The following is a 23366-nucleotide window of genomic DNA, read 5'->3' as shown; positions in this document are numbered from 1 at the left end:
AGGGAGGGAGGGAGGGAGGGAGGGAGGGAGGGAGGGAGGGAGGGAGAGAAAGAGAGAGTGTAGCTGACTCAGTTGTTAGAATGCTTGCCATGCAAGCACGAGAAAATGAGGATGGATTCCCAGTACCCATAAAAAATACTGGGCATGGTGTTGAGCTCCTTGAGTTTCAGTGCTGGTGAGGCTGAGTTAAGCAGGCTCCTGAGGGTCACTGACAACCCAGCCTATATAAGTCATAAAACTTCCATATGGATGAAGTGGCCATGACATACAAAGTGATAAGTGATAGGTGAAAGCAGAGTCCTGGACCTCATGACCAGTCAGTCTAGGTATATTGGTAAACTCCTGGTTCACAAAGAGACCTTATCTCAAAGAATAAAATGGAAGTGGCAGAGAAAGATGTCTTGATTCTAACCTTTGGCTTCTATATGTAACCACATAAAACAGTGCATTTTTAGGCATGCACCACACACACAAAGAGACAAACACATGTATATGCATGCACGTGCTCATGCACAGACGCATACACACACACACACACACACACACACGCATGCACACACATACACATGTTCACACACACAATGGGGATTAAAGTAGATGTCATACCAATGATGTTCCCTTTGGCACTTTTTTCCTTTATAGTGACTGAGCATCTCCATTTTGCATCATTTTTGCATCTCTTCCTGAGCTCCAACTTACAACAAAAGTATGTTCTGCTATGAAGAAAAAAGTCCCAAGATAATTAGACCTCAAGGTCTTCCATCAATAGGTTGCCAAATCAATGTCCTATCATTTCAGTGCTCTTCATCTTTTCTCTCTGTCCCACAGGGTGCCCCGACAATCTCACCGATTCCCAATGCTTAAACCCCATTAAGGCTTTCCAAGGCTGCATGAGGCTCATCTTTATTGATAACCAGCCCAAGGACCTCATTTCAGTTCAGCAAGGTTCCCTGGGGAGTTTTAGTGATTTACACATTGATCTGTGTAGCATCAAAGACAGGTAATTATTGTCTTGTCTCCTCTGTTCCTCCACCCCTTCCCATTCTCACTGTTCTGAATATGAGTTTCTGTAAGCAAAATTCTAATCTGCAGACAGTAGCCACATTAGATATAATTGAGTTGCCTAATAGAAAATATTTCTGAAAGGATTTCAGGCCCAGAAAAAAAAAACTGTTTAAATTAGTTGACTCTCTCATCATATTGACTTGCAGTAAATGAAATATGCAAATTAAATCAAAATACAAATTTGTGAAAGGATTAAAATTTTATGCATAAACAATATTTGATTACTTTGAAGTTAAGAGTAAAGCATAAAAGAGGGAGAAATTGCTCTCCCTAAACTATTTCATTCCTTGCTTGCTGTGAGTATCCTTCCCATAATGTTAAAAACTTCAGGAAATCTACAGCTAAGAGTTTGGCTGTGATCACTGTGGATGTCCTCACCTGGGGATGGCTGGTCCTAGCTGCTACCAACCCCATCCACTGTTTCTCTCATTCTAAATAGCCCAGACACTAAGCTCATTGAGAACCAGTACTTTTATTCTACAACTCAGAGATCCAATGTGATGCTCAGTTTCTAGCTTCTTCTTTCTTGGGATTTGGCTCCTCTTATGGTAGAAGGTTCTAGATTTTATATCAAAAAGTTAAACAGAATGGATGCTGAGTTACAGCAATATTTTGATGTGCTTCTTCTGTAGTACATACCTCCTTCATTCTTCTAATTCTACTTATCCCTTTTGAGATATTAATGAGCATATGGGTAAATAGAATTTGTTAAGTGGATACCTATGTGTTGGTATTAAAGGTCTTTGGCTACTAATTAGCCATTGCTATAAACTGATATGTACTCTGCTTTGTGACAAGTATACCAGTAAGGATATGTGATACTAGTAAGTTCACACCACTGTGAGAATGAGGAATGAAATGGAGAAAATTTGCATGGGTGATTGAATTATTTCTTATAGGATGAGGTGAAATCATGCCTATCTAAGTTGAAAGTAGACAAAAGCTGATAGGAGATATTGTCACAGAATAGCCAAGAAACAGAATATGGCTTGTAAGTGTTAACAAACCAAAATAATTTGATTTTGCATTTAAAATCTCCAGAACTAGGATGCATTTTATAACTAACAGCACATGATAGGGTTTTTTTTTTTTTTGGCAACATGTATTTCCTGAGAAGCAAGTAATTGATGATTTGTCTTTCAATCTACCTTGTCTTAGGTTGGTTGACATGCTTCAGCTTCCAGGTCATACAGAGAAGGCACATGGCTTTCACATAGATAGGGATATGGACCTGAATTATCACAATGAAGGCTTTTGTGCTCGCTGATTTTGGTTTCATGTTCTATGTGAGAATTGAAAAGGAACATCATCAGATTTGGCTAGAAACATGAGTTAAGGAAAATGTTGCCGCAGCTAGGGGAGTTAGGGAGATGGTGATTTCTCCCAGGCCTAGGAGAGATGAAAAATCATCAGGTGCCTTTACTGTAGAACATGGGAATCAGCAGTGTAGAATGTGATCTATGCTAATGATGGAAATGACTCCTATAATTAGATGAAACATTAGCACGCATTTCTGATACCATTGCACATGGGATCCCCAACACATCACACAGATTTCTTGATACTTGTGCTTTTTTGCCATGTGAACAACTGGGAAAGTGGGTAATAAAATGTGTGCTTCATTAAAATGTGTTAATTTAGAGGTTTCCAAATCAAAGCTATTACAGGAAATGGACACCATACTAAGTATATATTCGTGGAAATGGAGAAACTCTCAAATTCATCATCTGGTGCAGGATTTTATGTATTACAGATCGATACAGGGATATCTTAACATACAATCATGGAAGGTTTCATTATTTTTGATTACAAGAAAGTCATTGCCATCAGCCCTGTACTTTACTTTGTGTAATTGTAATCTTGAGTAATTTTATTACATATATTATTTTGTATTATTGCATAATAAGAAATGTATTTGCTTTACCTGGTAAATGGTATATTTCACTTGAATTGCAGTCACTTTCTTACTGATTTTATTTGCTTTTGTTTGAAATCTGGGAGGCAGGGTGAGGGGTTACAAAGGCAAGTGTTTCCTGAGTTTTGTGTTTTCTTTTAAGTTTTAAATAAAGATAAATGCTATAATGGAAGTTCATGTACATGCAAACTAGTAACAGTAGGAGATGTGAGGAGGGAAAATATGTGGTATAGACGCATAATAAATAAAGGGGCAATTTGTCAGAGATCAGGCATGGTAAGAAAAACCTCAGTGTTTGGGGAAGTAGATACAGGGGTCTCTGGAGCTCCCTCCCTATTTCAAACAGGAAGCTTGTTCCATTTTTTATGTATGAATGTGTTAGCCAGCTAGTGTGAACCTGCCAGCTCGGCACAGCAGGGGATGACCTAGGCCCCTGGCTAACAAGACCATGGAGGCCTGAGAGTCTTCTCTTTGACAGCAGATACTAAGACTTCTATCCTTGTATTATATGTCCCTTTTCTCCTTCACAGTGAAGTGGGGCCCACCTACACATTCTGGATTTTCTTATTTTGTTTCCAACTATATCTCTTACAAATTTAGTGCTAGTCATTTGGGAAAGATATCAAATATGGGAAGGCCATAGAAGTCTTCAGGGAAAAAGGCACAAAGTAGCAAAATCTTAAGATGATTCTCAGTGAGCCATTACAGGCCTTGTGAAAGGATGTCTACAAATTTCTAAGGTTAGTTTCCTATGAGCCATTTAATGTCTGCCCTTGAAACATCATTTTATGGCTAGAGAGATGTCTCACTGGTTAAGAGTGCTTTCTTTATAAACATGGGGATCTGAGTTAAGATCCCAACATTAATGTAACAAACAAGGCATGGTAACACATGACTACCTGTAACCCTAGTGCTATAGGAACTAGAGACGGAAGCTTCCTGGAGCTATTCTATTGCCAGCATAGTTAGAACAGCAGCAGCAGCAAAAATAACAAAACCACAATTACTTCCAGGTTCAAGAAAAAGAATGTGCCTCAAAGGATAAGGTAGAGAATGATACAGGAGGATAGTTGACATCCTCCTCCCGCTCTACACTTGTTCACAGGCATCTGCATACGTGTGCATACATCCATGGTACACGCTCCTCCCCCAGTACTGCTAATAAATTTTATCAAGACTGACAGTCACTGATTTCTGCACAGCTTTTCAGAATGCCAGGAAAATTTTGGGTACTACAAGTCTCATTCCCTGTGTACTACACTCATACAGCAATATAATTTGAGGGAGGTCCTTGGATATAATCCAGTCCCAGTCCCAGAGATGGGCATTATATGAAGACTGCAAAGCTAATTATGGAATCAGGGCTTATTGCTCCTGGGCTTTGCTATTGTATCCTAAGTATATTTCCTTTTAATCCTTTTTAAATGCTGACAATTTATATACTCCACTGGATGGAACACATACAAAATACAGTGCATTCAGTTTTCCTACAGCCAAATATGTCATAAACACAATTTCTTCCTTCTATATCTGGTTCTTTTCTTCTAAGGCAAACATGTGTCTCACTCTCTGGTCAGGATTCTTAGCTTCTCAGCTTGAGCATGGATAGCTACAAACACAGAAGATGGGAAAACATTATGTTGGATAACCTCCATAGAGTCTTGATACATCCCATTCCATGTGTAGGAGTGTGTTAAAAAATAGTGGGTAATATAAAAAGACTGTGTGTGTGGTAATACATATGTCTGAGCTCTTTTCTAAAATGGAACGCCTTTATATCAGGTGCTAGGAAAGCCATGGTAAGGCCAATACCCACACCATCTGAGCACTTCTCTCTAAGTGAGAAATGCTACAATATGGTATTCTCCCTTTATGTTTGAAATAGACTGAAATAAAACCAGGATCACTCTGCTGCCTTTTTCTTTTTAATGTATCATATTTTGTCCTGTTTCATGGAGGAAAAGAAAAGACTGAATTTTATGTAGTAGTTACTAAATAAACATTTTTTGAATATTACTTCCTTTCATTATCTCTACAATTTTATAAAACTCATGTGGCTCAAGTATGGAAGATGTACAGTATCATAGTGTACAGTGCAACTTGGTAGAAATGAAATTTCAAGGGCTATGAGATGGTCCAACAGTTAAGAGCCTTTGTTGATCTGGAAGAGGATCAGAGGTGCATTCCCAGCACCCACACTGGGGGCTCATAACCATGTGTTACTCTAGATCCAGTAGATCTGACATCCTCTTCTGGTCTCTATGAGTACCTAAAATCAAAGTAAATTTTAAAGGAGTTAGTTATACCCAGGTGCCAACCTGGGAGTGAGAAGGAATTTAGAACGTTCTCCTGGTGAGTCTAAAGAATACTCACATTTAAGACCTCTGGGTCACCAATGCTAGGAAAGTTAGCCAACTGCTCATTGAAGGTCACATATTTAGTGATCACAGGAATCAGATTCAAGTCCAGTGTTTGTCAATTCCTGAGTCCATGGAGGTGTGTATGGTCTCTTGCTAAAGTTCTAAAGAAGGGTAAGGGCTTCGGTGGCTAGAGCTAGCAAAGAAAGATGGAAACAAGGAGCCCATCTGAGGAGTTTGGGATGGGTTTAGGGAGGGAGATTAAGGAGCATAGATGAGCCCTTCCGCCCCTGCCTGGTCTTTGGGCTGGGGCAGACACAGAATCGATCTGCTCCTGTCCTGTGGAGATACTGAATTCTAAGTCATCCTAGAAGAGCCACTGCACTCAGAGCAGCCAGTAAGAACTCCATCTCACTCCCTAAGCCCCAGAGATACATCTGGAAGCCAGGGACATTCAGGACACAGCAGCTACCCAAACACCGCCCCTCCGGAATTTCACTTCCCTTCCACTCCTGCCTGGTCCTTTGGGCTGGGGCAGACACAGAATTGGTCTGCTCCTGTCCTGTGGAGATACTGAATTCTGAGTCATCCTAGAAGAGACACTGCACTCAGAGGAGCCAGTAAGAACTCCACCTCACTCCCTAAGCCCCAGAGATATATCTGGGAGCCAGGGACATTCAGGACACAGAAGCTACCCAAATCCCAACCCTCCAGAATTTCACTTCCCTTCCACCCTTGCCTAGTCCTTTGGGCTGGGGCAGACACAGAGTCGGTCTGCTCCTGTCCTGTGGATATACTGAATCCTGAGTCATTGAGGAGCCACTGCACTCAGAGCAGAAGGATTTCCAGATCCAAGAGGTGGCCTGAGTCCCAGGAGTTCTTCCACCTAGGAGATTAGGAGCATAAGACCACAGAGACATCTGGACTCTGAGGAGCTCTGCAACAAGCAAGATAACTGGAAATACAGACTCCAGTCTTACACAGTGAGGGCAAGTAATACTAGAGTTAACCAGATGGCAAAAGGCAAGCACAAGAACATAAGCAACAGAAACCAAAGTTTCTTGACATCATCAGTACCAAGTTCTCCCAATATAGCAAGCCCTGAACACCGCATCACACCTGAAAAGCAGGATTCAGAATGAAAATCACTTCTCATGATGATGATAGAGGATTATAAGAAGGAATTAAGTAACTCCCTTAAAGAAATACAGGAGAGTACAAGTAAACAGGTAGAAGCCCTTAAAGAGGAATCACAGAAATCCCTTAAAGAAATGTAAGAAAACACAAAGAAGGAATTAAACAAAAATATTCAGGATCTGAAAATGGAAATAGAAACAATAAAGAAAGCTAAAAGGGAGACAACCATGGAGATAGAAAACCTAAGAAAGAGATCAGGAGTCATAGACGCAAGCATCACCAACAGAATATAAGAGATAGAAGAGAGAATCTCAAATGCAGAAGATACTGTGGAAAATATTGACACAGTTGTCAAAGAAAATGCAAAATGCAAAAACTCCTAACTCAAAGCATCCAGGAAATCCAGTACACAATGAGAAGACCAAATCTAAGGATAATAGGTATAGATAAGAATGAAGATTCCCAACTTAAAGGGCTAGTAAATATCTTCAACAAAATTATTGAGAAAAACTTACCTAACCTAAAGAACAAGATGCCCATAAACATACAAGAAGCCTACAGAACACCAAATAGACTAGACCAGAAAAGAAATACCTCCCGTCACATAATAATCAAAACATCAGATGCACAAAACAAAGAAAAAATACTAAAAGCAGTAAGGGAAAAAGGTCAAGTAACATATAAAGGCAGACCTATAAGAATTACACCAGACTTCTCACCAGAGACTATAAAAGCCAGAAGAGCCTGGACTGACATCATACAGAGCTTAAGAGAACACATTTGCCAGCCCAGACTACTATACCCAGCAAAACTCTCAATCACTATAGATGGTGAAACCAAGATATTCCATGACAAAACCAAATTTGCCCAATATCTTCCCACAAACCCAGCACTTCAAAGGATAATTGATGGAAAACGCCAACACAAGGAGGGAAACTACAACCTAGAAAAAGCAAGGAAGTAATCTTCCAATGACCCCAAAACAAGATAGCTGTACAAACATAATTATACCTCTAATAAAAAAATAACAGGAAGCCACAATCACTTTTCCTTAATATCTCTTAACATCAATGGACTCAATTCCCCAATAAAAAGACGAAGACTATCAGACTGGATACACAAACGTGACCCAGAATTTTGCTGCATACAAGAAACGCACCTCAGTGACAAATAGAGATACTACCTCAGAATAAAAGGGTGGAAAACAATTTTCCAAGCCAATGGTCCCAGGAAACAAGCTGGAGTAGCCATTCTAATATCAAATAAAATCGACTTTGAACCAAAAGTAATCAAAAAAGATAAGGAAGGACACTTCATATTGATCAAAGGAAAAATCTACCAAAGAGAACTCTCAATTCTGAACATCTATACTCCAAATGCAAGGGCACCTACATACATAAAAGAAACTTTACTAAAGCTCAAAACACACATTACATCTCACACAATAATAGTGGGGAATTTCAACACCCCACTTTCAGCAATGGACAGATCATGGAAACAGAAACTAAACCTAGACACTTTGACATTAACAGAAGCTATGAACCAAATGGACTTAACACACATCTATAGAACATTTCACCTAAAACAAAAGAATATACCATTTTCTCAGCACCTCATGGTACTTTCTCCAAAATAGACCATATAATTGGTCACAAAACAAGCCTCTAAAGATACAAAAAGATTGAAATAATCCCTTGCATCTTATCAGATCACCACGGACTAAGACTGGTCTTTAATAATGACAAAACCAATGGAAAACCCATGTGCACATGGAAAAAGAACAACTCTCTACTCAATGATGACTTGGTCAAGGAAGAAATAAAGAAAGAAATTAAAGACTTTTTAGAATTCAATGAAAATGAGGACACATCATACCAAAAGTTGTGGGACTCCATGAAGGCAGTGATAAGAGGAAAACTCATAGCTCTAAGTGCCTACAAAAAGAAACTGGAGAGAGCACACACTAACAACTTGACTGCACAACTAAAAGCTCTAGAACAAAGAAAAAGCAAATACACCCAGGAGGAGTAGAGGGCAGTAAATAATCAAACTCAGGGCTGAAATCAACCAAATAGAAACAGAAAGAACAATACAAAATATCAATAAAACCAGGAGCTGGTTCTTTGAGATAATCAACAAGGTAGATAAACCGTTAGCCAGATTAACCAGAGGGCACAGAGACAGTATCCAAATTAATAAAATCAGAACTGAAAAGGGAAACATAACAACAGAAACTGAAGAAATTTTAAAAATCATCAGATCCTACTACAAAGGCCTATACTCAACAAAACTGGAAAACCTGGATGAAATGGCCAATTTCCTAGACAGATATCAGGTACCAAAGTTAAGCCAGGAGCAGATAAACCATCTAAATAGTCCCACAACCCCTCAGGAAATAGCAGCAGTCATTAAAAGTCTCCCCACTAAAAAAAGCCAGGACCAGATGGTTTTAGTGCTGAATTCTATCAGACCTTCAAGGAAGACCTAATACCAATTCTCTTCAAACTATTCCACAAAATAGAAACAGAAGGAACACTACCCAATTCGTTCTATGAAGCTACAATTACACTCATACCCAAACCCCACAAAGACCCGACAAAGAAAGAGAACTTCAGACCAATCTTACTTATGAACATTGATGCAAAAATACTCAATAAAATTCTAGCAAACCGAATCCAAGACCACATCAAAACAATCATCCATCATGATCAAGTAGGTTTTAGCCCTTGAATGCAGGGATGGTTCAATATTCGGAAATCCATCAATGTAATCCACTATATAAACAAACTCAAAAAAAAAAAAAACACACACACATGATCATCTCACTAGATGCTGAGAAAGCATTTGACAAAATTCAACATCCCTTCATGATAAAAGTCTTGGAAAGATCAGGAATTCAAGGCCCCTACCTAAACATAGTAAAAGCAATTTACAGCAAACCAGTAGCCAACATCAAGCTAAATGGAGAGAAACTTGAAGCAATCCCACTAAGATCAGGGACTAGACAAGGCTGCCCACTCTCCCCCTACCTATTCAATATAGTACTGGAAGTCCTAGCCAGAGCAATTAGACAACAAAAAGAAGTCAAAGGGATACAAATAGGAAAGGAAGAAGTCAAAATATCGCTATTTGCAGATGATATGATAGTATACTTAAGTGACCCCCAAACTTCAACCAGAGAACTCCTAAACCTGATAAACAACTTCAGCAAAGTGGCTGGTTATAAAATCACCTCAAACAAATCAGTAGCCTTCCTCTACATGAAAAATAAACAGACTGAAAAAGAAATTAGGGAAATGACACCTTTCACAATATTTGCAAATAATATAAAATACCTTGGTGAGAATCTAACCAAGCAAGTGAAAGACCTGTATGACAAGAACTTCAAGTCCCTGGAGAAAGAAATCGAAGAAGATCACAGAAGATGGAAAGATCTCCCATGCTCATGGATTGGTAGGATTAATATAATAAAAATGGCCATCTTGCCAAAAGCAATCTACAGATTCAATGCAATCCCCATTAAAATCCCAACTCAATTCTTCACAAAGTTAGAAAAGGAAATTCTAAATTCATTTGGAATAACAAAATACCCAGGATAGCGAAAACTATTCTCAACAATAAAAGAACTTCTGGAGGAATCATCAGCCCTTACCACAAGCTGTACTACAGAGCAATAGTGATAAAAACTACTTGGTATTGGTACAGAGACAGGCAGGAAGATCAATGGAATAGAATTGAAGACCCAGAAATGAACCCACACTCCTATGGTCACTTGATCTTTGACAAAGGAGCTAAAACTGTCCAGTGGAAAAAGGACAGCATTTTCAACAAATGGTGCTGGTTCAACTGGAGGACAACATGTAGAAGAATGGAAATTGATCCATACTTATCCCCTTGTACAATGCTCAAGTGTAAGTGGATAAACAACCTCCACATAAAACCAGATACACTGAAACTAATAGAAGAGAAGGTGGGGAATAGCCTCGAATACTGGGCACAGGGGAAAAGTTCCTAAACAGAACTCCAATGGCATATGCTCTAAGATCAAGAATTGACAAATGGGACTTCATAAAATTGCAAAGTTTCTGTAAGGCAAAGGACACGGTCAATAGGACAAAACGACAACCAACAAATTGGGAAAAGATCTTTACCAATCCTACATCTGGTAGAGGGCTAATATCCAATATATACAAAGAACTCAAGAAATTAGACTCCAGACAACCAAATTACCCTATTAAAAAATGAGGTATAGAGCTTAACAAAGAATTTTCAACTGAGTAAACTTGAATGGCCGAGAAGCACCTAAAGAAATGTTCAGCATCCTTAGTCCTCAGGGAAATGCAAATCAAAACAACCCTGAGATTCCACCTCATACCAGTCAGAATAGCTAAGATTAAAAACTCAGGTGATAGTAGATGCTGGCAAGGGTGTGGAGAAAGAGGAACACTCCCCCATTGTTGGTGGGACTGCAAGATGGTGCAACCACTTTGGAAATCAGTGTGGCTGTTCCTCAGAAAATTGGACATAGCATTACCTGAGGATCCAGCTATACCACTCCTAGGCATATACCCAGAAGATTCTCTAACATATAACAAGGACATATGCTCAACTATGTTCATAGCAGCCTTATTTATAATAGCCAGGAGCTGGAAAGAACCCAGATGTCCTTCAACTGAGGAATGGATTCAAAAATTGTGGTATATGTACACAATGGAGTATTACTCAGCTATTAATAACAATGAATTCGAGAGGTTCCTAGGTAAATGGATGGAACTAGAAATTTTCCTAAGTGAGGTAAGCCAATCACAAAAGAACATACATGGTATTCACTCACTGATTATTGGATATTAGCCCAGAACCTTGAAATGCCCAAGATGCAACTCACAGGCCACATGAAGCTCATAAAGAAGGAAGACCAAGTGGGGGTGATTCGGTCCTTCTTAGAAGGAGCAACAAAATACTCAAGGAAGCAAATATGGAGACAAAGTGAGGGACAGAAACTGAAGGAGGGGCTGTCTGAATACCACTTCACCTGAGTATCTATCCCATGTACAGTCACCAAAGGTAGATGCTGATGTGGAAGTCAGGAAGTGCATGCTGATAAGAGCCTGATATAAATGTCTCCTCAGAGGTCTTCAAGAGTCTGACATATTCAGAGGCAGATGCTCACAACTAGCCATTGAACTGATAATGGGGTTCTCAATGTAGGAGTTAGAGTGAAGACTGAAGGAGCTGAAAGGATTTGCAGCACCATGAGCAGAGCAACAATACCAACCAACCAGAGCTCCCAGGGTCTAAACCACCAGCCTGGGAGCACGTAGGGAGGGATCCAGGGCTTTAGCTAAATGTGTAAGAGTGGAGGGCCCTGCTTGGCAAAGGTGGAAGAAGAGAACCTTGACCTCATGAAGGCTGGACGGCCCAGGGGTTGGGAATTTTGAGGGTGGGGAGTTGGGAGTGGGGGAATAGATAGAGGTTACATCCACAGAGAAGAAGGAGGAGGGGTGAGGGTATTTGGGGTTCCTGGGTGAGTGGGGGATGGGGTAAGGGGACAACATATGAAATGTAAATAAAACATCCAATGAAAAAATTTAAAGAAAATAAATTGTATGAAAAAATTTTAAAAAAAAGGAGCATAGATATGGCACTTGTTGTCGATGGGATAAGGTCAGACTGAGAAGATGAGAAGCATTTGAATATCTGTTTTCATGATCAAAAGGTTCTACCAGGTAATGGCAGTGCCTCACAGTGAATGTAAGTCAAGGCCAGAGGAAGAGAAGAACTAGCCAGCACAACAAAATGTCTGCAATCAAGTTAGTCTTAGTCAAAAGTCTAAGTCAAATTAGTAACTAATCTTTAAATAATACTATGAGTCAGGAGAACTCTGTGTGTGTGTGTGTGTGTGTTCCTAACTATAGTAGAGGTCATCAATAACTATAGTTTCTAATAACGTGTTTGTGGCACAGAGCAGTAAATCATCTTTCCCAAGGCCATGTAGCCAACATGTGGTAGAACCTAGTTATGCAGCAAAATCTCTGTTGGAGGCGATTTATTGCCCTGCTTCTACATGTTGCTCACTCTAATCTGTGGAGAACAGGAACCCCACACTCTTTGACAGGATTGTGAAGCAAAAAAGTGATGTGTTTACATGATGCATCAGAAATCACACACTGTAGGAGCTGGGAAAACCATTCTGTTGGTTAAGTGGTTGTTGCTAAAGCATAAGGACTGTTTGGAATACAGTACCCACATAAAAGTAGAGCAGAGTGGTGTGCTTATGAGGCCAAGATGGGGAGGCAGAGACAGGAGGCTCCTTCTGGCTCTCTGGCCATTTAGTCTCTCTAAATTAATGGGTTGCAGATTCAGTGAGGAAACTTGTCCCAAAACAAAAAATTTTATAGCATGATTGAAGAAGACCTGTAACACTGATCTCTATTCTCCACATGTTCAATACACATGTTCACACATATCTTCAACCAGGTGTGCACACAACAGCAAGAACAGGGTTTCCAACCCATGCTGCTTATTGTCACAACTTGTAAAGAACATATTGAGACTCAGAACACATTGGGATCTAAGATTTTCTGGGGGTGTCTTGGCCTTACCTAGTTCTCAGAGATGATTGTGGGAGAGAAGAACTTTATAATTAGCCAGGAATAACTGTTCTATGTAGGAAGAGTCAGAAACTTCAGTATGGGCACTCCATCTGGAACTCCTCAAGGACAAAAAAAAGAAAGAAAGAAAAACCTGATCATGCTTGTGCCTTGGAAATAGCTGAGAACATAGCTGATTGTTGATTGGTGGACAGTCAAGAACTTCAGATATGATGGTGGTTATAAATATTTTCATTATTTCTTCTTTTTCATCTCTTCCTCATTTTCTCCTTATCCACGTTCTCTTCCTCTTCCTCCCCTTTCCTTTTGAGAAGCAATCTCATGATTTGTAAAGGCTGGTCCACATGTCACTCTCTAGTTAAGGTAGGACTGGAATTAAATTCATAGTAATAATTTGACCTTAGCCTACAAAATTCTATGATTTTAGGCATGAGTCATTATGCCTTGTTAAGAAACAGAATTTAACCAAATAATTATGGAAACAATCCTCTGTTTCCAAATTGGACAGGCAACATGATATAAACACATGAGCATTAGAAGATAACGTGAGATGAGGGCCAGAGCATATGAAAGTCAGGAAGAGCAGATGTAGATATCACTCTCCGAACTCTAGAAACTGTTGTTCAGATGTCTGTAGAGAAAATATCTTGTGTGTTGTATGGATGCATCACCTGTCAATTAAAAAGCCTACTGCCTATGGCTTAGTCAGAAAGTGAAATGTAGGAAGTCTAGGAGGGAGAAAGAGTTTGGGGAGAGAGCCAGGGAAAATGTGGGAAGATCCTGGGAAGATGTGAGAAAATGGACTCATGGTACATGACTGCAGATAACCAGCCATATGACAAAATTTAGATGAAAATAAACAGAATAAGTTATAATTCTAGGGAGAGAAAAGCCTAGCTATATGGCCAAGGTATTTATAAATATATTTTGAGTCCAAATCTTCTTTGTGGGAGCATGAGGCTGGGAGGAAGGCCTAACTTCTACAGAAGTCACCATCAATCACTATCAATGAACTTCTGAGACTGAGTAAGTCTGGTGGAGGGCACTTCACTGTGTTCTACCTGGGTGTTTGGTCTTCTTTGAGCCTGAGGGGCTTAGGTGTAGAGCTCTGGTCTTCTTTCTTTTTTTAAATTACAATGAGCACTTCAGCTAAAACTAAACATTCTATGTGTCCTAATAATTGCCAACTTGATAGAATCTAAAGATATCTAAAAGAAAAGCTCTCAGCATGTCTGTAAGAGAATTTCTGAATTGAGTTAGCTGAGACAGAAGGACTCCTTATGAATGGGAGTACCACTATCCCATTGATGAGAGTCATGTACTGAATGAAAAAGGAGACAGTGACTGGAGCACTAGTTTTCATCCATTTCAACCTGACTTCACATTAAATGTGACCACCTATCATATACACTTGCTGATATGCCTACCTCATTATGGTGATCTGTACCCTCAAACAGTGATCCAAAATATACCCTGTTATCCTTATGTTGGTTTTGGCAGGTATTAGGTTACTTGTGTACTATGTTTTGTCAAATTCTGAGTACACACAGAGCTCCTATGTCTGACTAGTGTTCTCTACTTCTTTTTCACTCTCCTCGTGAAATACTTTACTGGCTACAATGGTTAAAGCCTTCTGGTTGTTAGTCCCTACTCTCACATACTTTACAGTTAAATTTACAAAACATGAAAAATAAATGGGCTTTTATGTTCAAAGTCAACACAAGAGTACAGGTTGGATATTTCAGCTGGCAATTTGGTGAGTCTCAAGTGTATGGAAATGACAGAAGGAATACACATTGTAAAAGCCACTCCAGTCACAAGGCTTGCATAAGTTAAGCTAAAACTCTGTAGTGTGTGTATGAGGACTTTCATACTGGCAGAGAGAGGATGAAAACCGGTTGTAAGTGGTTTGAACAAGTAGTAAGGAGATTAGCACAAATTACTATTAATTTTCAGTAATATTTAATAATATTATTTAATTATTATCATTAAATAATAGCATAATAATTATCATTACTTAACACATATTATTAAATAATAGTAATTATTTGATAATAATAGCCCCCAACACTTCCAGTATCTCAGAACCACTGGAAGTCAAGTGATAGAAAAGAGCAACACATTCTCAGAGTTTGAGCTAGAGTCCGTGCTGTATTTTCTTCTAATATGCACTCAACACAATTAAGCAGTGACACATAAGAAGAGGCTCCAAGAATAAGATGTTATGTGTATTATTGTTCCTGTAAATGGAGATATGGAGGAGTTCAGTCAGCAAAATGCTTGCCAGTATAATCCTGAGACCTGAATTAGAGTCCCAGAACCCTCTTAAATGTGCCAAATGCAGTGGTATCCTTGAGAACCCAGCATTTTCCTTGTTTGATTAAGTGTCATTTAGTGTCCAGCTGTAATAATTACTTGTACTCTATTTTAGAGAGTTCTTGATGTCAAATATTGCTTTTGTTCTGCTGAGTGCAGATCCTTTGACATACATCATAATTTGAACACTTTTGACTTTAACAGCATTTACTTTTGGTGGTTGGAGATGAACACAAATATTGCACAAGTAAACATGATCCTTTGGTGCTGGATAGAGTATTTACTCAGAGGCAGATGCTCACAACTAGCCATTGAACTGATCATGGGGTTCTCAATAGAGGAGTTAGAGTGAAGACTGAAGGAGCTGAAAGGGTTTGTGGCACCATGAGGAGAGCAACAATACCAACCAACCACAGCTCCCAGGGTCTAAACCACCAGCCTGGGAGCACTTAGGGGGGGATCCAGGGCTTCAGCTGAATATGTAAAAGTGGAGGGCCCTGCTGGGCATAGGTGGAAGAAGAGAACCTTGACCTCATGGAGGCTGGATGCCCCAGGGGGTGGGAATTTTGAGGGTGGGGAGGTGGGAGTGGGGGGGGTGTAGATAGAGGTTACATCCACAGAGAAGAAGGAGGAGGGGCGAGGGGATTGGGGGTTCCGAGGGGGTGGTGGGGGATGGGGTAAGGGGACAACATAGGAAATGTAAATAAATCATCCAATAAAAAAAAAAGAAAAAAAAAAGAATAAACCTCGAAACAATTAGTATCCACCTAAAAATTTTCACACTGAGGGAGGGAGGGAGGACAACCAGTTGGCCCAGTTTTGAACACATAGTAAGGAAAGCAACACACATAACTAAAGTTTCATTGCTAGTAAATAATTCCCATACATCTACAGCATGCTAGAATTAAAGTGGATTGCAAGGATAATGGCACATTCTCACAGCTTGAGCCAGAGTCTGTGATAAGCTTTCCTGTGATACATACTCAACACAAATAAATGAGGACATGTCTTCTAAGAGTTAGGAATTCATCCTTTCGCCTCTTTCTCATCTTGAAAATAGCCTACATAGTTAGTGCAAGATTTTTCTCCACTTGAAAACTAAGAATACCTAATAAAAGTGCTACTAGTGCCAGCTATCAGTATTCTGTAAATACTAGCTAGCCTAGTGAGAATGTTTTTGTTTAGCAAGGTGATCATAAAATTAGACAAACAAGCCACAGCAAAGTATCTGAACAATGTAATCTATAAATAATATATTGTTATGAAGCACACTAGCATTATATCCTTATTACAATCTCATGCTTTAAGAAAATAAATGGGACATGTCTGGAGTGTGGAGAGAAGACAGCTGAGGAGATAAAAAAGAAACAGACAGTGCTTGTAGCAAATGTTAAGGATGTGACTGGTCTTCCCATAATGAGAGTACATTGAAAATCCATGCAGCTCCTAGATGTCAGATTGGCAGCTGTGAAGTTGGCTCTGTTTGCCTGGGGGCACAAGCAGTGGACCTGAAGGGTGCTAACAGGTTTGTGCCCCTGTCTGCTTTTATCTGAAAGTGGAATTACCAAAGAATACAAATTTTTCTTCAGCCCATAAAGCAAGAGTAGAATTATACAAACTTTTTTCTCATCTTTGTCAAAAGTACCTCTGTTATTCATTTATTTGTTGGCTATGTCAGACTCCACCATTTTTCTGGTCTGAAAAATTGCTTCTAATGTTTACCAAACGTGGTTTAGCAGCTGGTGTGTATTTGGTGTATGTGTGTATGTGTGTGTGTCTATCTGTCTGACTGTCTGTCTGTCTGTCTTGTCTGTCTATCTAGGTATGTGTGCACATGTATGTGCATATATGTGTAGGCCCAAGGTCAACTCAAACTGTCTTTCTCGGTGCTTTTTCTTCCTTACTCTTTTGAGACAGGATCTCTTATTAAACTTATTTATAGCTTACTAGTTTCACTATATTGTCTGCCTAGGAAGCTCCAGGGATCCTACTGTCTCTTCTTCAGTGATATAATTACATATGCATGCCACCATGTGAAAATTTTACACTAGTTTTGAGGATCCTCATGGCTTCTTAGCAAGTACTTAACTGACAAGTATATATCCCTAGTCCATAAAATCCCATTAAAAAGGATGAAAAATAATGACAAAAGAATATGAGATGGGTGTTTTTTATCCTCTTCGAAGTCTTTTTTTTTTTTCTTATTTTTCTGGTTTTGGTCAAAGTTACAGCACTTAAATATAGTAAAATAAAATGATAGGACAGAGTCAGTGCTACATACAGCCTATTATCTACTAACTATATGGCCCAAATCTTTGAGATATTGTATTGAAATATAAACATAAACTCTTCTCATTTTACAAGGGAGGAAACTAACATTGATAGGTGTTAAATGGCTTTATCAAAATACATAGATAGCAAATATTTTCATTAGAAATTTAACAGATTCCTGAGATTCTTTAAAACTTCTAAAATGTTTCCCTTGGAAGTCAAGCTACACACTGAATGGGTCTTTATGAATCATCTGGGTGATACAGGATAGAATCTATACAAAGCTATGCTATGCCTGGAAAAATGCTAATGTCAGAGGAAGGACATGTCACATAAAAAGGCTTATAAGCTAGACATGAATAAAGAAAAGCACATGCATAGAGATGCTTGGGCCAAGGATCTAAACCAAAACCTTGCTTATAATGGATGTTTGAAATAATGGCAGCTTATTCTCAATAAAAATATCAAATAAGAGACAGTAGGACAGGATCAGTTGCACACATCTGTATTCCTATACTGGGGCAGAGTAGATGAAAATCTCTCTTGTGATTTGAATGGAAACTGTTCCACACAAGCACATGTGTTTGAACACTGGTTCCTCACCTGTTCATAAGGCTTCTGTGATATTTTGCGAGGCAATGGCCAGCTAGACAAAGTAGATCACTGGAGAGGGCCCGTGATATTTGATAGCCAAGGCCACTATCTGTTTATGTTCACACTCCTGTGGTTGCAATGTGTCCAGCTCGAGTCCAGGCTCTGCTGTAAGACACTCTTTGCGTGCTGTCTTGTCTTCTCTGCCATGGTTGAATCCATCCTCTTGAACTGTAAACCTGATAACTCTTTCCTTCCTCATGTAACTTAAATATAGTGTTTTATCAGCAACTGGGAGGGTAACTAATACAAACCATAGGTAGGGTTTCGATCTAATATTTGCTTTGAAGTATCAAGTACTAAAAGATATTGACTAAACTATTCATTGGAGTGTTTTATTACAAGGAAAGTGTTCTATTTTATGCAGAAGTGAATGCAGTCATTAGTGATGATTATGAACTTAAAATATGGTTATTGAAACAAGAAACTGATTATTAAAAATTTATTCAGTTTTAATAAGTTAAAACTTTGATTAACATCCAACTTAGAAACTCTGGAACTATCCTTAATCTGACCTCAGGTCTAATTTACAGCCTTTTTAATATTTTACAATTTCATAAAGTGAGAAAAACATATTACCATTCTTAGTGAAAATATTGAGTCCCAATAAAATTATAACTTTCAGAATCATCTTGTATACTGTGAATTTTGTATCCAAATCTTGTATCTTGTGATATTTGTTTGCACAGATCATAATGCTGGTGATTGGTGCTCCTATAAATCTATAAATGGTGAATTTTAGGACTTGTGAGTTGTGATTGTTACTTGTTGATGAGTTCTGAGGTAAATACCACTCATAGAGTCTCCATAAAAAGCCTGGTGGCTTCAGGTGGTGTGTGCATCTCTCTCTCTCTCTCTCTCTCTCTCTCTCTCTCTCTCTCTTTGTGTAGTTTAGAGGTTGGCATATGCCATACTACTCTTACCTTATTTTTCAAGACAGTATCTTTCAGTGAATGTGTCTTTCAGTGTCTTTCAGTGCTCCTAATTGGACAGACTAGTGATCTGAAAACCCCAGGTATCTTTTAAGCCCCAGAATTATAGGTGAGTGATGCCACATTTAGCTATTTCTAGAAATCTTTGTGTTATAATTTGCTCACTGAATCATCTCGCTATCCCCTCACCTGAACCTTTATACTAGAACAAATGAAAGCTTAGCTTGCCTGTTCATAGGTAATAACTACCATATACTTTAATCTTATACATAAAGTAATCCTAAAATTTTGTCTGTTTATTCCATATAGTAGAATGTTTAAAAATAATTAGGAATTGTTTTTAAATCTATAATTTGGTAAACTCAAATCCTAGACTTTCAGATTAAGTTTGTTTGGGATTGAGACTGGGTTTGTGTTGAGTCATACACCCTAGCAGGTCGGTGGGACATTTAGAAATACTGAGTAAGCAGCTAAAACACATTAGTTATTGAGCACATCATCATTTTGGCTCATCAAAAATATTTTCCCTATGTAGCTAGGAACCAGATTCCTTCCCAGCTTTGCCTGATGCTATCCCTGATCTATAAAAAAATATTCATTTATACAAAAAAGTTTGAGAAATATCAATGTAATAAAAGTTAAATGATTTCTTTTTGCTGGAAGATGTGTGTGTGTGTATGTGTGTGTGTGTATGTGTGTGTGTGTTGTATAATGTACATTTCAAATCCTTATAAAGTGTAAAATGAAAAGTCTTTGGAAGCAGTCTTCAACTTTGTAAACACATCTGATCACTATAATGGTTAATTATATGATTATATAATATAATGATTTTAAATAAGGTAGCATCTAAATTCATGTAGGAAACAAACATGTGAGCATGTCTGTGAGCAACTTTCAAGATTAAGCTAATCAAGGAGTACCTGTCTTAGATATGGTCAGCACTAGCACGCAGAGTGTGTCCTGGAGTTAAGAAGTAGAAAGGAACTGTTCAGTATCATGTATCAGTCTGCTTTCTGACTGCAGATGCTGTTATGACCTGCTGCTTCCACATATTGCTGTACTTCCCCTGCTATAATTGATTGCTCCCTTAAACTGAGACCAAATAAACCCTCCTCTCTTAGCAGAATTTGTCAAGTGGTTTGTAATGGCCACTTGTGGAAGGAAATGACTAATGCAGCTACAAAGCCTTTCTCTAGATGAAACTGCTTTTCGGTATGTTTCTCAAAACCATGCTCTAGATTTCATAAATCATCATACAGACCAAGCAACCTTGGCTTTCCCTCTTGTCACAAAGGCTGCAATGAAGGAAACTGGGGGCTGTAGGTAGACTCTGGATTCCCTGTTCCCTTCTCTTAAAAACAAATGCATCTTTTTTCCCTCTTTTCTCATCTTTCTTCCTTCCAGTGTTGTCGAACTTGGGATTTTGACCTGTTCATTTGGAGGATACAAGTTGTCTGCTTGGTTTCTGCTATGCTAAATCCTCAAGTGACTCTTGAGTTCTGAGACTCACTTTTCTGCACATAATGATACTCTCTTAAAAAGTTGTTTTATTGATCTGTTAGGATAATTCCTGTTACCGACTTTACTAAGTTCACTCTACTGAGTGTGCAGTTAATGCATGGCAGAAACAGTGGCTTTGTTTTACATATGATAGTATTACATAATAGAAGAAAGCTGAATTTATCATCTCAAGGTTGCTGAGGTAACTAACACCAACAGGTTATATATTAACCACAGTCACTGGTCCTAATAATGGTGATGGTGAATTGGATACAGATTCCAGCCAGTGTTTGGGATCAAGGGAAAACACTTGGTGAGTGAGATAGGCAGCAGAGGCCTGAGCCACAGAAAGGACAGGCAGGATGAGAAGAAGTTAACTTTCATAGCCTCTGAGAGGAAATTTTTAAATGAAAAGGAGAGAAGACCCCTCCCAGCTAACAATGGTCACATGACATTCCATTACAAATGAGGAAAAATACAACTAATAAACCATTAAAGACTGAATTTCTGGTGTGGGTAATGAATGTTGAAGCTAAAATGATGGATGGATTCTTTTTGAAAGTGAAAGATAATGATCATAGAAAATTGTGCATTCTTGTGTTGCAGTTGGTGACTCTGGGAAGACTTGTAGAAGCATCTCTAAATTGTGGTGTGTATATGTGTGTGGATGTTGGTGTATATTATATATTTGTATGTGTAGGAACATAAGCACCTGTACACATATTCATATATTAGAGGATTAGACTCTGTATTCCCTGTTCCCTTCTCTTAAAAACAAATGCATCTGTTTTTCTCTTCTATGTCATATGTACTTTTCTGTCACTCTACATCTGATTCCCTTGAGACAAGATCGATCATTGATTCTGGAAATAAGCTAGAAGCCACCAGGTTCCAACAATCCTCCTGTCTTGGTCCCCAACAGTACTAGTGTTACAGGTGCATGTATTTATAATCAGCTTTATTTTTAACTGGGTGCTGGGGATTCAAACTTAGAAACCTTCTTGTGGTTGACAGGCAAGTTCTCTTGCCTGCTGAACCACTGGGCCATGCTTCACCATGACTAGATTTATGTCTACTTGACATAGGATGCAGTCAATTGTGTAAAAAACATACATCAATTAAGAAATGCCCTCATCATACCATGCTATGATACATTGACTTGATTTATGATTGATGTATGATGGAGGTAATTCACTGTGGGCAATGCTACACCTGGGATTGTGGTCCATTCAAGGTGCTATAAGAAAGCAGACTGAACAAGCCATGAATAACAAACCTGTAATACTCCTCCATGATTTCTGCACCATCTCTTTTCTCCAGGTTTCTCTCCTATGTGAGTTCTTGCCCTGACTTCCCTCTGTAATGGGATAAGAATTGTAAGCTGAAATAAAGTCTTCCCCTCCCAATTTGCATTTTGTCACAGTAATAGAAACCCTAAGTCAGACACTGTTTCCAGGGTAATCTTGAGTTTACTGTGGTATAGACACCAGAATCAGTCTGATTCTTGTGTTCTCAAAAGAGAATAATTCAGAAAATACATGGTAATAAAGCTAAAGGCTTAAAAATTGGAAGAAAACAGATCTTCATGATAAGAGGACACATACGAAGCAGTGAAAATCCTGATTCTGGCAAGCATGAGACTTGCATTTCTCCTCTCTGTGTTGTCCCCTCTTGTGTGTCTCATCCTTATTAGGTACTGTCAGGGACACAGTACACATTGTTGGAAGCCGATTTTATTCAGAGCTCAAATTGTTAGAAGTAGATGTATACTCTGTATAGGGGTTTAAGGACCATTAAATTTGAAAAGTTCACTAGAGAAAAGGGGAATAGCAAGCTATGCAAGCTCCCTTGGAGAGGAAGCCAGGTTTGAGTGACCCAGTTAGAGTTCATCACCACCTTTCTTTCTTTATATCCTGTTGTAATAACCTCCATCTCTCTATCCTGTTTAGGGGACTTGAGCTGGCCCAGCTCGGGTGGCTATCACTGATGATTGTTCTTTACATCCTCTTTTTTTTTTTTTTTTTCAAAACTGGGTTTCTCTGTGTAGTTCTGGCTGTCCTGGAACTCACTCTGTAGACCAGGCTGGCCTCAAACTCAGAAATCCGTTTGTCTCTGCCTTCCAAGTGCTGGGATTAAAGGCCTGCACCACCGCCGCCCTGCCTCTTTACATCCTCTTTAAGTGCAGGGGCCTGTGACTTGTCAGTCCTTCCTAGAGATAACTCTGAACCCATATTACTACAAGTTTTGGGATTTTTTATATTCTTTATTGCCTTACTTTGCCAGCATGGACTAACCCATGCAACCATCAAGACCAAAGATCAACGTTCTCCAAATTTTAATGAGTTGGAAGAGCTATTTTTATAGTGGATGCCTCAGGCTCCTGTTCTCAAGTAGCATGTTGACTACTGCAGTGACTTGCAAGAGAATGGGCTCAATAAGCTTGTATGTTTGGATGCTTAGTTACCAGATAGTTGAAATTTTGGGGAAATATTAGGAGATGTGGTCTTATTGGAGGAGGTGTATCACTGGCGGTGGGTTATGGAATTTCAAAACTCGAACTTACTCCAGTTTCTGAATCTCTCTCTCCCCTCTCACTTTCCCTCCCTCCCTC

The 23366-nt window shown here is 39.0% G+C and overlaps 1 protein-coding gene across 3 annotated transcripts in view; it reads left to right on the top strand.

Moving 5' to 3' along the window:
• Window positions 1-23366, top strand: part of LOC114626443 (contactin-associated protein like 5-1) — an 867232-nt gene that overhangs the window by 492935 nt on the left and 350931 nt on the right. For all 3 annotated transcript variants that reach the window (XM_028773852.1, XM_028773850.1, XM_028773851.1), the window contains exon 10: window positions 829-1000. In XM_028773852.1, coding sequence (XP_028629685.1) covers window positions 829-1000 — 172 coding nt within the window. The remainder of the gene's footprint in view (window positions 1-828; window positions 1001-23366) is intronic.

This window comes from Grammomys surdaster, unplaced genomic scaffold, assembly GCF_004785775.1.
Source record: "Grammomys surdaster isolate TR1022 unplaced genomic scaffold, NIH_TR_1.0 235, whole genome shotgun sequence".
NCBI classification, from domain to species: Eukaryota; Metazoa; Chordata; class Mammalia; order Rodentia; family Muridae; genus Grammomys; species Grammomys surdaster.
This window is presented reverse-complemented; position numbering and strand designations above follow the sequence as displayed.